Here is a 15,554-nt window from a genome sequence, read left to right on the forward strand (position 1 = left end):
AGGCGTGTACTCTTTTTTTTTTTTTTCGCTGGTTGAGCACTGACCCCCGCGGCGGTCCTCCAGTTTTTCTCTTATCTTTTCTGACACCAGAAACGTAAAGCACTTTTGGTCACTCGAATGAAGTCATCGGCTCCGATCCGGATCCCCAGAACCAAGTTCTGGTTCAGGGCGGTGCCCTGAAACTCAGGCTGGTCCCTTATTCAAACTCTGCTCAGGCTCCTTCTTCTTCAGCTGGGTCTGCAGGGGGCTGTCTCCTCCAGAGAATTTGCAAACCTGTTATCAAGACCCAGCTGTGTGCCTAGCATTATCTCGCTTTAAGCTGAAGGGCGGGTATCTTTACCCTGCAGTCCAGAGGAATGAATGGAACAGTTCCAGAGCCAGTATTACAAGTCGCTCTGCTCTCCGCCCCCAACAAACCTGCCTATTTCTTTTTTCGATTTAAGCTGTCCCCATGCTTTCAGTTCTAAGTTCCCAGTCATGGAGATTCTTTCTCCCTCCCTCCTCTGAGTCTTTCCCCACAGGGAATCCTAAGGCCCTAAGCCCTTGGTTCTGAATCAGGTGGAAACAATGTATATTTTCTTTTAATTAAGTTATTTACACACACACACACACACACACACACACGGCAGTTTGCACAGACACTTCTCCAAGGAAGATAGACGGAAAGCAAATAATCATATCTAAAGATGTTCTACATCATTAATCATTAGGGAAATGCAAAATTAAAACACGAGATATCATACACATGTATTAGAATGCCTATCATACCAGGTGTCCAGGATGTGGAAGAACTGGAACACTCATACACTGATGGGGGGTGGGGGGATGTAAAATGTTACATCCACTTTGGAAAACAGTTTAACAGTTTCTTTGAAAGTTAAACTACTACTATGGACTCAGCCATTCTAATCCTAGGTACTTCCAAGAGAAAATTAAGTGTATGCTCATAGAAAGACTTGTACACGAATACTCATAGTAGCTTTATTTGTAACAGCCCAAAGCTGGAAACAACCCAAACGTCACCCAACAGGTGAAGATAAATTATGGTTACATCCATACAATGGAATGCTGCTCAGCAAAAAAAAAAAAAAATATATATATATATATATAAAATTACTATTATGCTGGGTGAAAGAAGCCCAGTCAAAAAGAGTGTTATATGACTCCACTTATATAAAATTGTAGAAAATGAAAACTATAATGACAGAAAGCAGATCAGTGATTGCTTGGTAAGTGGAAGGAGAATGGCAGGCAATAAGGATTAGAAAGGGAAAATTGGGGGGACAATGGATATGTTCACTATCTTAATTGTGTCAGGGCTGCATTATGACTTTCATTGGCCCTAGACACTTTGACCTTCCTGGGACTCTTCATAAAAAATAATGTTTAAATGTTAAAAATCTTTTCTTTAATTTAAAATGTATATGTATTAATATAGTTCATTTATATATAACATATAATATATAACTGAATATAATATACTATTGTATATAATATGACTTAAATATATAATTTATTAATATATTTTACAGCTGCATTGGTATAAAGATGAAGGTATTGATATTATATAAAATCATTTGTAAAATTTCATTATTTTGAATTTAAATGATTTTTTAAATAAAATTAAGGCATTTTGGATTTAAAATAAGTCGAAATATTTTTGTAGGTGCATGCCTACCGTGCCTAATGGGCAAGTTGGCTCCCCATTGTGAGGATGATTTCATAGAGTGATACATTTGCCAAAACTTAACCTGTACATTTTGAATATGTCCAATTTACTGTATGTCAGTTATGCCCTAATACAGCTGTTAACATTTGTTTCAATATTTCTCAGAAAAAAATAAACATGTATTTGAAGTCTGTTCTGGATACTCATACAAATACATATTTTTAAGTTTATTAAAATTTTTGTATGAAACTAAAATATGTATTCACAACATTCAATAATTTGGGGATGGACCTCAGGTACAGTGTTAATCTCAATTCATTGCCCTCGATCCACATGGATGGGTGGAAGACTCTTCTCTTGCTTTATTTATTTTTGTCTTAATTTATTACTTTCTTTTATCCCTATTGCCTACTTTCACCCCCTCTCTAATGTGTTTGATATGTATTTTGAATTTGTATGTATCCTTGTAGACTGTGTAGTTGTTTTGTGTGTAATTGTTTCCTAATTTTGTGTATGTTCTTCACTCAGCATTGTGACTTTGGGTTCTACCCAAGTTTCTGTGTGTACATTTACTCCTTTGCTTCTGACTGCTGTAAATAATTTCATAGTGGGCACCCACCCATTTTACTTTTCTTTCCCCCATGATAGATGCTAGGTTGTTACCCACTCCAAGATATGACAAACAATGCCATCATACATTTTATTAAACAAATATTTATAGAGTACCTACTAAGTTCCAGGTACTGTTCTAACCTCCAGGGATTCATTAACTACAAAAAACGACTGAACCAAATCCCTGCCCACATGTAGTTTACATTCTAGTGGGTGAGGCAAATGATAACAAGATAAAATATATGATAAGTTTGGTTGGTTTTTTTTTTTTTGCGGTACGCGGGCCTCTCACTGTTGCGGCCTCTCTCGCTGCGGAGCACAGGCTCCGGACGCGCAAGCTCAGCGGCCATGGCTCACGGGCCCAGCCGCTCCGCGGCATGTGGGATCTTCCCGGACCGGGCCACGAACCCGTGTCCCCTCCATCGGCAGGCGGACTCTCAAGCACTGCGCCACCAGGGAAGCCCTCTTTTTCTTTTTTTTTTTATAATCTTTATCGGAGTATAATTGCTTCACAATACTGTGTTAGTTTCTGTTGTACAACAAAGTGAATCAGCCATATGCATACATATATCCACAGATCCCCTCCCTCTTGAGCCTCCCTCCCACCCTCCCTATCCCACCTCTCTAGGTGATCACAAAGCACCGAGCTGATCTCCCTGTGCTATGCTGCTGCCTCCCACTAGCTATCTATTTTTACATTTAGTAGTGTATATACGTTGATGTTACTCTCACTTCGCCCCAGCTTCCCCCTCCCCCGCCCCCATGTCCTCAAGTCCATTCTCTATGTCTACGTCTTTATTCCTGCCCTGCCACTAGGTTCATCAGTACCACTTTTTTTCTTTTTTACCTTCCATATATATGTGTTAGCATACGGTATTTGTTTTTCTCTTTCTGACTTACTTCACTCTGTATGACAGACTCTAGGTCCATCCACCTCACTACAAATAACTCAACGTCGTTTCTTTTTATGGCTGAGTAACATTCCATTGTATATATGTGTCACATCTTCTTTATCCATTCATCTGTCGATGGACATTTAGGTTGCTTCCATGTCCTGGCTATTGTAAATAGAGCTGCAATGAACATTGTGGTACATGACTCTTTTTGAATTATGGTATTCTCAGGGTGTATGCCCAGTAGTGGGATTGCTGGGTCATATGATAGTTCTATTTTTAGTTTTTTAAGGAACCACCATACTGTTCTCCATAGTGGTTGTATCGATTTACAGTGCAGGAGGGTCCCCTTTTCACCACACCCTTTCCAGCATTTATTGTTTCTAGATTTTTTTGATAATGGCCATTTTGATTGGTGTGAGGTGATACCTCATTGGAGTTTCGAGTTGCATTTCTCTAATAACTAGTGATGTTGAGCATCTTTTCATGTGCCTCTTGGCATCTGTATGTCTTCTTTGGTGAAATGTCTATTTAGGTCTTCCATCCATTTTTTAATTGGGCTTTTTTTTTTTTTGATATTAAGCTCAATGAGCGGTTTGTATATTTTGGAGATTAATCCTTTGTCTGTTGTTTCATTTGCAAATATTTTCTCCCATTCTGAGGGTTGTCTTCTTGTCTTGTTTATAGTTTCCTTTGCTGTGCAAAAGCTTTTAAGTTTCATTAGGTCCCATTTTTGTTTTTATTTTCACTACTCTAGGGGGCTGGTCAAAAAGATCTTGCTGTGATTTATGTCATAGAGTGTTCTTCCTATGTTTCCTTCTAAGAGCTTTAGAGTGTCTGGTTTTACATATAGGTCTTTAATCCATTTGGAGTTTATTTTTATGTTAGGTAGTGTTCTAATTTCATTCTTTTACATGTAGCTGTCCAGTTTTCCCAGCACCACTTATTAAAGAGGCTGTTTTTTCTCCATTGTTCTTGCCTCCTTTGTCATAAATTAAGACCACATGTTTCTTTGAGGACCAGGCAAAACTGTTACAGCTTGGCTGGGAAGTTCTGATTCATGCGCCATATTCACCAGACACTGCACCTTTGGATGTCCATTTATTTCAGTCCTTACAAAATTCTTTTAATAGGGCTTCCCTGGTGGTGCAGTGGTTGAGAGTCCGCCTGCCGATGCAGGAGACACCGGTTCGTGCCCCAGTCTGGGAAGATCCCACTGGGCCCGTGAGCCATGGCCAATGAGCCTGCGTGTCCGGAGCCTGTACTCCGCAACGGGAAAGGCCACAACAGTGAGAGGCCCGCGTACCGCAAAAATTAAAAAAAAATTCTTTTAATAGAAAAAATTTCAATTCCCTGGAAGACTGTAAAAGGCACTTGGAACAGTTCTTTGCTCAAAAAGATAAAAAATTTGGCGAGGATGGAATTATGAAGTTGCCTGAAAAATGGCAGAAGGTAGTGGAACAAAATGGTGTATACATTGATCAATAAAGTTCTTGGTGAAAATAAAAACTTTTTGGCCAACCCAGTACTTTGTCAAAAGTTCAGAAACAGCAGAAGTAAAACCAATGAATCACTGAAGTAGTAAAAGTTTATTGTGCACACAACAAAAAGAAAGTTCACAAACCAGGCGCACTCACTCCAAACGTGGAGGAAAACTCAGGGGTATAGAGTCGTCCCTCCATATCTGTGGGGGATTGGTTCCACGACCTCTACTCATACACCAAAATCCTTGAACGCTGAAGTCCCTTATATAAAATGGTGTAGTATTTGCCTCTAACCTACTAAGGTCCTCCCATTTACTTTAATTAATCTCTAGATTACTTATGATAACTAATACAATGTAAATGCTATGTAAATAGCTGTAAATACAATATAAATTCCATGTAAATAGTTGCTGGCTTGCGAGAAATTCAAGTTTTGCTTTTTAGAACTTTCTGAAATTTTTTTCCCAAATATTTTTGATTCTTGGTTGGTTGAGCCCAAGAATGTGGAAGCCAGGAATAGGAAGGGCCAGCTGTATTGTTACAAAGCAGCTTGTATTAGTCAGGAGGCAGTGACTGCTTATTATTCACAGTGATTGGTTACAATATTAGAATTTTCTTAAGTGATAGGGATTGGTTAGTGGTTACCTCATATCAATTTTGGCGAAGAGTTTAAGTTGTGCCTATGACTTCCAGAGGCATGAGCAAGAAGTGACCCAGGTCAAATTAGTCTCCCTTGCTTTGCAAAATAAGCTAAATTAAGGTTTGCTGTATGACTAAACTGGTTTTGTCTGCTCAGGGAATTTTCAAAGCCAGTCTTCATTTGTTTTTTGTTTTAATGATTTTTCTCCCCTTCCAGTTTTATTGAGATATAATTGACATACAGCACAGTGTAAGTTTAAGGTGTACAACATAATGATTTGACTTATATACATCATGAAATGATTACCGTAATTAGTTTAGTGAACATCCATTACCTCATATAGATACAAAATAAGATAACATTAAAAAAATTTTTTCCCTTGTGATGAGAACTCTTAGAATTTACTCTCTTAAATAAGTTTTACATATAACATACAGCAGTGTTAATTACATTTATCATATTGTACATTATGTCCCTAGTACTTATTTAACTAATAACTGGAAGTTTGTACCTTTTGACCACCTTCATCCAATTCTGCTTCTCCCCAGACCTTGCCTCTGGTAACCATAAATCTGATCTCTTTTTCTATTAGTATGTTTGTTTGTTTTTGAGGTATATTTGATCTATACAAAGCTATGTTAGTTCCTGATGCACAGCATAGTGATTCGATATTTCTATACATTTCAAAATGATTACCATCTATCACCATACAAAGATATTACATTATTATTGGCTATATTCCCCACACAGTATATTTCATACTCCTAACTCATTTACTTTGTAACTGGAAGTTTGCACCACTTAACTTCCCTCACCTATTTCTCTCCTCTCCCACCCCTCCCCTCTGGCAACCACCTGTTTGTTCTCTGTATTAACTTTCTTAGTGTGTGGATTTATTTTTATTACTTTTATATATCACCTATTCAAAAACTATCAAATGTTTTTAAGATGAAAAAAAATACCATTAAGACTAAATAGAAACGAGAAGTGTATGTGACCTAACTTAAGTGAAAATGTCAGTGGACATTTTTCTGGAGGGGGCAGACGAATTCAAACATGGTAAAAAAAAAAAAGACGTAATATGAGAAAAGAGCAATCTAGTTAGGCAAAGGCGAGATTATAAGTTTTCATTACAAAAACAAAGAAGGTATGGACACATTAACTAAACAATAAAAACGCGAATATCTCCAAAAATTAATTCGTCGCGTGATTTCGCCTTCTTACTCCTGGGGGCGTCCAGGCTGCACCTAACCCCTCCTTCCTCGTTTTCCGCAGACTCCGAGCGCCAACAACTGGGCAGCGCGCGAGTCAACCGAGACGCCCAGGGGTCCCCAGACACACCTGAAATCCGGGCTCCTGAGAGACCGTCTCCGGGTCACGAACCCTACACAAAGGCCACCTTCGGCTTAACTGTACAACCCGAGAAACCTGTTTCAAGGCCGGAAATCTGAGGCCTAGAGAAAAGGCGCGCCAGGGTTTCCCGGAAGTCTGAGAAGGCCGATCGGCCGCAGCCCTCGGACGTCCCCGCCCCCTGCCCGCCGTCACGCCCGCGGGCGGCCCCGCCCCCGCTCCTCCCAGTGCAACCGCAGCGGGGAGCCTTCCCGCAAGTCAGGCCTGAGTCAGGACCGGAAACCTGGAAAGTGTTGATCGGTTCCCGACAATGGGAGCAACGTGACACGATACCGGCCACACATCGGTGGGAGGGAAGTGGAGCACAGCGCAGGCAGCCTCCTGTTGGCGTCCCCACTTCGGCCCCAGGAGCTGGAAATGACCGGGCCTTGTCATTGCTCCGAGGAGAGTGGCGATCCCATAGATCTGAACACTTCATAGTCATGTGCGTGTTCCAGCCGGGTGTGTTCCCGTTCTCCCCAGCCCCTCCATCTCCACCTAATCCCAATTATAGGTGTGCTATTTAAAAGTGTTCCTGTGGACGTATTAACCAGGAAAATTCTGGTTCAACAGAGTTCAGCAGTTCTCTAATTAAATAGCTTTCGGAGTTTTTAACGTGCTAATATACACTTTCTAATCATAACGTGCTAATCATACACTTTCTAATCATAATGACTAACATTTGTTTTACATTTACTTTGTATCACAGTAGTTTACAATGTCAATCATTTTAACAATCTTATGAGATAATCATCAAAATGTTACAGATGAGGAAATAAAGTTGTAAAGACATATGCCTGAGTTCCCATTCTAGTGATGGATTTTGACGCAAACCCAGGTCATTTGTACTGATTGTCCACAAATCCCTTTTTAAATCAGAGCATCACTTGAGACCAGGCCTATAAAGAGTGTACTTTGTCTTGGAGTCCTTGGAGGGAGTAGCTGTGAGGTCCAAGTCAAACAAGAGAATGTGAGCCCCAGCCCTACCATGGAAGAGGTGAATTGCCTGGTTTCTGACAACAAGGTGAGGCAGTGGGGAAACTGCAGGAAACTGAGGTTGGGGTGCCAGCAGTACTTCTTGCTACCTTAAACACAGCTGCTCCTGCCTACACCCCTTGCAGAACACTCCCAAATATTCTAATGAAACCCTGAAGGTGGGGCTAGTGCTGGAAGGGACTCTGAGACTCCCACTCCTGAGGAATGGATTAAAAAAACAAAATAAAACAAACAAAAAACCCCTAAGAGTAGAAGGTGAGAACTTGACCCACCATCTGGTCTAATACAGTCACACTGGGAGTCGCTGGTGGGGGGTGGAGGAGAGAGGAATATATTCTGAATAGATTTAACTCCCATCTCCTTCCAAGGGAAGACACCTAGACTAGAACAAATGTCTTTTGTAGAAGTCTGGGAATGAGACAAAACAGCTTACTGGGCAGAGACTTTGCAGCTAGAGGCAAATGAATGGGATGGGTCAATGGACTTGAGCAATTAATGTCAGGATTGCAAAAGGCCCAACAGAAATAGCTGCAACTTAGCACATGGCACCCAGGGACAAGGCCAGCCCAACACATCTGAGAGCAGTAAGGTGCCAGCTGCCAGCCACAGGGTTGCCTTCCTTTTCTGCTACCTCTAGGTCATGGTAGGTCCACCTTCACCTAGATGCCACCTTGAGGAGAATAAGAGAGTGTTCTCGTTATCTACTGCTGTGTAACAAACGACTCCAGAGTCAAGAATTTGGAAAGGGTATGTTGGGGACAGTTTGTTTCTGCCTAAAATCTCTGGGACTTCAGCTGGGAAGACTTGGAGGGCAGAGGTGACTTGACGGCTGGGGGCTGGAATCATCTGGAGCTGCTCATTCAAATGTCTGGATGTTATGCTGGCTGTCGGCTGGGATCTCAGCTGAGGCTGTCAGCAGCAGCACCTACAAGTGGACTCTCCATGAGGTCTCTCTGCTTCCTCAGATCCAAGGTGGCTGGACTCCAAGATGTGGCATCCCAAGAGGACCAAGCAGAAGCTGTCACCTTTGGCTCTGTGTCACTTCCACCTTAGTCATAGGCCCACCCAAATTCAAGAGGAGAGAATACAGACTCCTCAGTGGAAGTGTCAGCATCACGTTTAAGAGCATGTGGTATGGAATATCTAGCTGCAACCCTGTTGAAAAATTAAGAGGAATGATGAAAGACCAAGCATCTTCCTATAGGGACTGAGTTAACCCCCAAATACCATGTTTTGTTATCTATTTCTGTAAAACCGCCTCAAAATTTAGTGCCTTAAAATAACAATTTATTATTTCTATGGTTCTGTCGGTTGGCAGGGGCTCAGATGGGAATTTGGCTGGAACTAGAATGATCAAGATAGCCTTAGGCCTTTCTCCACATGGCCTTTATCTCTGACAAAGTAACTGGTCTTCTTACATGGCACAGACTAGCAAGAGGGAATGTTCCCAACCAAGGCGGGCAGAAGCTACAGATCTGTTAAGTCTCCACCCTGGAACTTACATATCAGCAGTTCCCAGATTCGTAGAGAGCGGAAATAGACTCTACCTCTTGTAGGGTAATTGTCCAGGTCACATTTCAAAACAGCTTACGGGGTGGGACATATTGTTGTCATCTTTGGAAACACAATCACCACCACAACTTAAACAAGAAAAAACTTAGAGATCTTTAACTGGGCAGTTAAATTTCCCCCCATTTCTCCACATCCTGTAAGATAGAGGCTTAAGAACAGGTTAGATCAATTATAAAATAGGCTACATTTTTTCCCATGCATATCTGAATGTAATGAGTAAACTGTGAGCCACTACTTATGTCAAAATATTGGTCTGCACTAGAAAGAGTCTTAGTCTTAAGACGTAAAACTGGAGAACAAATGTGAATCGGAATGGGAAATAGGAAGATTAATTTTGGTTTTGGACCTACATCTGTCCATCATTTGAGTGCGTGCTGTGACTTAACAAACACCCAAGATGGGCCAAATGATCACCTGAGACTTTTAAGGCTAGCTCACTTGTTCTACATTTTCCTTTGCTCTCACCCTGGTTCAATCTACCATCACCCCTCACCTAAACAACTGCAGAAGGCTCCTAATCAGTTTCAGTGCATCCATAGTTGTCATCTTCCAATCCATTCTCCATTTATGTATCTTCAAGATACATATTTAAACACTTAATACTAAGAATATCCTTTAATACCAAAAAATTACATAATTTTATTGTTAGGGATTTTGCTACAATATCTTTAGATCCTTAAAGCTGGAAAGAAACTTAGAGACCAACACTTTCATTTTAAGGATGAGGAAACTGAATCCCATAGAAGCTAAACAAGTTGTGCAAAGGCATACTGGTTAGTAATTGGCGTAAGATGGAACATGACTTCCTAATCTAGTGATCTCTTTACTCATCACATTACCTTTCAAGTAAAGAGGGAAAACATATAATAATAATAATACCTTATATTTTTATAACCCATATTTATACTTTTAAAAAACCTGATTTATCTTTACAACAATCCTGTGAAGTGGCAGGGTAGATGCTATTACCTTTAATTTGTAAAATTAAGACAATGAAATAGCAACTTGGTGACTTGTCCAAGGCCATATCTAGTTGGTAATAGAATTGGACCTAAGAATAAAAGTCTTCAGGCTACTCTTTCAAGGTTTTAAACTTCTTTTCCTTTTTTAAAAAATATTTTTATTACAAAAGAAATACGTGCTTATTATAACCAATCAACACATAAATGTACAATGAAAACTTCTTAAGCAAGAATAACCAAACAAATGGAGAAGCCATACAGGAAAAGACATATTTAACTATCTTTTAAAGGAAATTAAAACAAAAGACACCCTAAATAAAGTAAAAAAAAAAAAAAACTAGAAACATGCTCTGAGAAATAATTCCAACACATATGACTGAAAAAGTGTATCTCTAACACACACAAAGAGTGCCTACAAATTGATAAGAAAAAGAAACAAACTAATAGAAAAGTGAGTAAAGGATATGAATAGGCAATTCATAAAAAAGAAATTCAGTGTAGCCAATAAACATATGAAAAGGTGCTGGTAGTCAAAAAACCAAAAATTAAACGAATAATATATCATTTTCACTCATCAGATTGATAAAAAGAAAAAGAGTAATAATATTCAGGGACTAAAAGGATGGGAGGAAACAGCACTTTTGTATCTTGCTGGTGGGAATATAAATCACTGTGTTTTTTAAAAAGTAACCTGGCAATATATACTAAAAATAAGCATACATGTTCACTTTTGTCCAGCAACTCTACTTTTAAGAATCTAGCCTACTGAAATAAAACCATCAGTATAGAAGGCCAAATGTATAAAGATGTTTATTACAATATTGTGGTAGCAAAAAGTGGAAATATCTTGAATGCCCATTAACAGGGGAATGACTGAATAAATGTCTCCACTATGGAATATTAGGCAACTGTTTAAGAAAATGAGATAAATTTATATATACTTTGTGGTTCTATTTTATTGATTCCTTTTGACTATTGAGCCGCTGAACCTACTTCCTATGTTTGGGGGATCCCCACCCAACCACCGCTGCCTCTGCCTTGTAAGATACAGCTTTCCTCCCACCATAAAATGCCAGCTATTCACTTTTCTAGCCTCCATTGCAGCTAGAAAATCTGCAGATTAGACCACCAGTCCCACATCTTGAATTGGAAACAGGTGAGGGGAAGAAGCAGGGAAGGCAGTGAATGAAGCCTGGTGAGGGGAATGGCAACAGGGGCAGCTTCAGCCAGTTTCTAGAGGTGGTAGTCATCACAGTGACTCAAATAGTAGCACCCAATGTCCAGAACGTAGGACTGGCTACATGATTTGTGGGAGCCAGTGCAAAATAAAAATGTGGGGCCGCTTGTTCAAAAATTATTAAGAATTTCAAGACAGGAACAACAGACAAACCCAGGTCACAGCCTTTCTCAGTGCAGGGCCCTATGGGACTGCATAGGTCGTATGCCCATGGAGCCAGGGCAGAGGGCAGAGTAAGTCAGATATGCAAGCCGCAGTGTTCCTGCCCAGTGGCAGTGGCAGCTCAGGGTACTAATTCGTCAGGACTAACAGGAATAACTTAAAATCCAAGTCTAATTCTCTATCTCCCTAGAAATCGTATGAACTACCCAATGTCCTTTAATAAGTTATTTTTCCGCTGAATTAGCCAGAGTTGATTTGTATTTCTTTTAGCTGAGGACTCTGATACCTCAGTGATACATTAAATGAAAAAGGCCAGTTGCAGAGTAATGTGTATAGTACAAGAAAACAATCTGAAAGGATGCATAACAAGTGCTGACGATTATTTAGTTTCAGAAACAGTTCCCTGACATAATTTCTCCCACTTCTTCTAGTAATGTAATTTTTAGTTGGGCATATAACCTCTCAGAATAAAAACTGTATTTTTCCTAGCCTGCTATATTTGCAGCGAGCTACGGTCAGTGACTAAGTTCAGGCCAATGAGATGAAAATGGAAATATCTTTGTGTGACAGCTTCAAGTATCATTCCTTAAAAGACAGCTGCTGAGCTTCCCTAGTGGCGCACTGGTTGAGAGTCCGCCTGCCGATGCAGGGGACACGTGTTCGTGCCCTGGTCCGGGTAAGCTCATGGCCGCTGAGCCTGCGCATCCGGAGCCTGTGCTCCGCAACGGGAGAGGCCACAACAGTGAGAGGCCCGCGTACCGCAAAATAAATAAATAAATAAATAAATAAATAAATAAATAAATAAATAAATAAATAAATAAATAAATAAAAGACAGCTGCTGCATGCCCTTTGGAACTACTGCCATCTTGGATTATGAGAATCAGGGTTCCACCCTTGGGATGGAGCTGGAAGGAATCTAAGACCCTGAGGTCCTCAAGCAGCAGAGCTCCTCTAACAACCCAGGACTGCATACCTCTGGACATTTTCATGGGAGCAAAATAAACCTCTCTATATTTTTAAGGTACTTATTTTAGATTTTCTGTCACTTGCAGCCAAATCTACTTTAACTAGAATAGTTTTTTCCCCAAGGAAGATGAGGTTGGAATGCTGGGGGGTGGCGGAGGGGGAGTCTTTGCATATCTCTGTTTGATTTGTTTGATTTTCTACAATGTGAATATATTCCTTCTATAATTAAAAAAAAAAAAAATCCCTGAAATTGTGGCCAGAAGACCTAGAGTCTAATTACAGCTCCAGTATTAACTGGTTATGGCCTTAGGCAAATCATTAAGTTTCTCAATATCTCAATTTAAAAATTTTTCCAAATGAGAGAAAGTAATTCAAATATTCTCTTAAAGTAGTTGAAAAATACAAAAACAATATTCTGTATTACATGTAAAGTTTTGCAAAATTTCAGCTAAGAAAATTCCTTGAGATGCTCCATGAAAAATTAGTCCAGTGGTCAAATAAGTTGAGGAAATGGTGTATATTATATCCCCTTTCCACTACAGAAGAGTTTTAATGTACGCTTGGAAGTTAAACATCTGAGACTTCCCACAGGAGAAACTTGTTTTGCTTCACTTATCCAATCAGATTAAATGAGGGCTCGAGATTTCAGATTTTAGGGTCTGGACTTTCAGGAACAGGTCAGTTTGGGAGTTTGAAAACTGGTTCTGCAACTTACTGGCTGTGCATCTTGGACAAATTATTTAACCTTCCTATGTTTTAGTTTTCTCATATATAAAATGTACTAATATTATTCTCATTTTACAAGGGGCTATTGCAAAAATAAGTTTAAAAACTTTGGCTTTACTTTAATTGCTCAAAAAATTTTGATAACTGTGAGAATAAAAACTCTGATCTAGACTTTTTAGGAAATTACTGACTCTGTGCCTTATTTCTGACAAACAAAGAAGGAGAGGGTAAAATTTGGGAGTGGTCTGAGGCAATATGTTCTCAGAGAAGAGGTGTGAATGATGATTGAGTGATTTCTGTATGTAACAAGGAGGGACACAGAACTCTGGAGAGCTCTGGTGTTCCTCTTGGTACTTGTTAAAATGAGACGAGATCTTATCCTAGCATCATCGGTACCTATTTTCATTACTTGGCAGTCTTCAGTGAAGTTCACATTACACAACACTTAAAAAAATTTTTTTTCTTATTGTGGTAAAATACATATAAAATTTACCATCTTAACCCTTTTTAAGTGTACAGTTCAGTCACATTAAGTACATTCATATTGTTATATGACCAACACCCTTGTCTATTTCCAGAATTTTTTTCATCTTGCAAAACTGAAACTCTGTACCTATTAAGCAATAACTCCCCATCTCCCCTGCCACCCCCAGTAGAATTCTACTTTCTGCCTCTATGATGTTTGATCACTCTAAGTACAGGTACCTCATATAAATAAATCATTCAGTATTTGTCTTTTTGTAACAGGCTTATTTCATTTAGCATAATGTCTTCAAGGTTCATCCAAATGTTGTAGCATGTCAGAATTTCATGTTTTAAGGCTGATAATATTTCATTGTATAACGTTCACATTACTTATTGTTATATTAAGAACTTTGGCCTTTAGCAACATGTTTCTTACATTTTGCCCACAGGAAGTGTCACCACGCCTAGTTAGGACAATTTTTTCCATCTAGGATTTCAATTCACCTTTTAAAGGGAGGAAGTGAAGGCAGAACAAAGAAAGGTGTGGGAATTGGCTGAAATAGTCATTCAAATGAGTAATTTCCTGGACAGTATTCTTAGGCTAGATATGTAGAAGAGCAGGCCCCCAGAACTGAATTAAGGAGTTAGATCTGGTGGGGGTAGGGGGGGGACATTTACTTATTTATTTATTTGGTAACAGATTTATTGAGATATAATTTATAGACCATACAATTCACTCATTTCAAGGGCACACTTCATTGACTTTTAGTATATTCACAGAGTTGTGCAAATATCACCACAACCTTAGAAAATTTTCCTCGTCCCTGAAAGAAATCCTGTAGCAAGTTGCCATCACCCTCAGGTCCCTCCTCAGCCTTATGCAACCACTAATGTGGGCCAGTCTCTGACTCTCCTCTCCCTACCAGGAACTGAAGAGACCGTGCCAGTACCTTTCCCCATGATCAGTTTCCAAGGAGGCAAAGCTTTCATGCATCTGACCTCAAGGGTCAGTGGGACTCTGGGAGAGTCCTGAGGGATGGGAGAGATGCCTGGAATTGACTCCCATCACTCTTCATCTACTCACCACTATTTCTCACCCAGGTTTCTCCCTAAAGCAATGCCTTAGGGGGAGCTATTTCCCTGAGTACACAGCGACACTGACATATTAATCAAATCTTTCTGCGCAGAGGTGGTGGCAATCCTCCAACAACAGGAAGTTGGAGTTCCTTCCCCATTCTGGGTTGAACAACCAAATTTTCTTGGCTCTTAGAGTCTCTCCTCCCCCCCACTTCTTTTTAAAACTTGACTCTGTCCCTGACTCTTTGCTATCCCATTGCTCAATATCTTCCACCACATCCTCCTCCTCATGACTCTAACACTTATGTAATTTAAGGATTTGGTGGCAGGAGACAATGGGCAAAAGATTTCTTCCTTTGTAGTGTAGGGGGTAGGGGACTGGTTGTAAAACTAATCTCCACTAGAGGGAGACTTAGTCTTAAGAAAGAAAACTGGTTATGAAATTTGTGACGTTTAGTAGTAGAGGTATTAACTCATTTATATAGCTGTTTAGTATAGCTGTTTAGGTATTAACTCATTTATATAGCTGTTGTATTTAGCCAATTATCTCTGTAAAAAGAAAACTGTTGTGAAAATAATGAGAATTCATTTGTTTTTTATTTTAGGAATTACCTTTTTTTAATCTTAATTTTATAATTATATTATAATTTTATAATTATATTTATAATTATAAATATAATATAATTATAATTATAATTTTATA

At 39.5% G+C, this 15,554-nt stretch overlaps 1 protein-coding gene across 1 annotated transcript in view; it reads left to right on the top strand.

Moving 5' to 3' along the window:
* Window positions 1-6,311: 6,311 nt before the first annotated feature.
* Window positions 6,312-15,554, top strand: part of CFAP126 (cilia and flagella associated protein 126) — a 28,040-nt gene continuing 18,797 nt past the window's right edge. Inside the window, exons 1-3 of the mRNA XM_030842016.3 lie at window positions 6,312-6,357; window positions 6,574-6,736; window positions 6,966-7,087. Coding sequence (XP_030697876.1) covers window positions 6,312-6,357; window positions 6,574-6,736; window positions 6,966-7,087 — 331 coding nt within the window. The remainder of the gene's footprint in view (window positions 6,358-6,573; window positions 6,737-6,965; window positions 7,088-15,554) is intronic.

Source organism: Globicephala melas, chromosome 1 (genome assembly GCF_963455315.2).
Source record: "Globicephala melas chromosome 1, mGloMel1.2, whole genome shotgun sequence".
Taxonomy (NCBI): Eukaryota; Metazoa; Chordata; class Mammalia; order Artiodactyla; family Delphinidae; genus Globicephala; species Globicephala melas.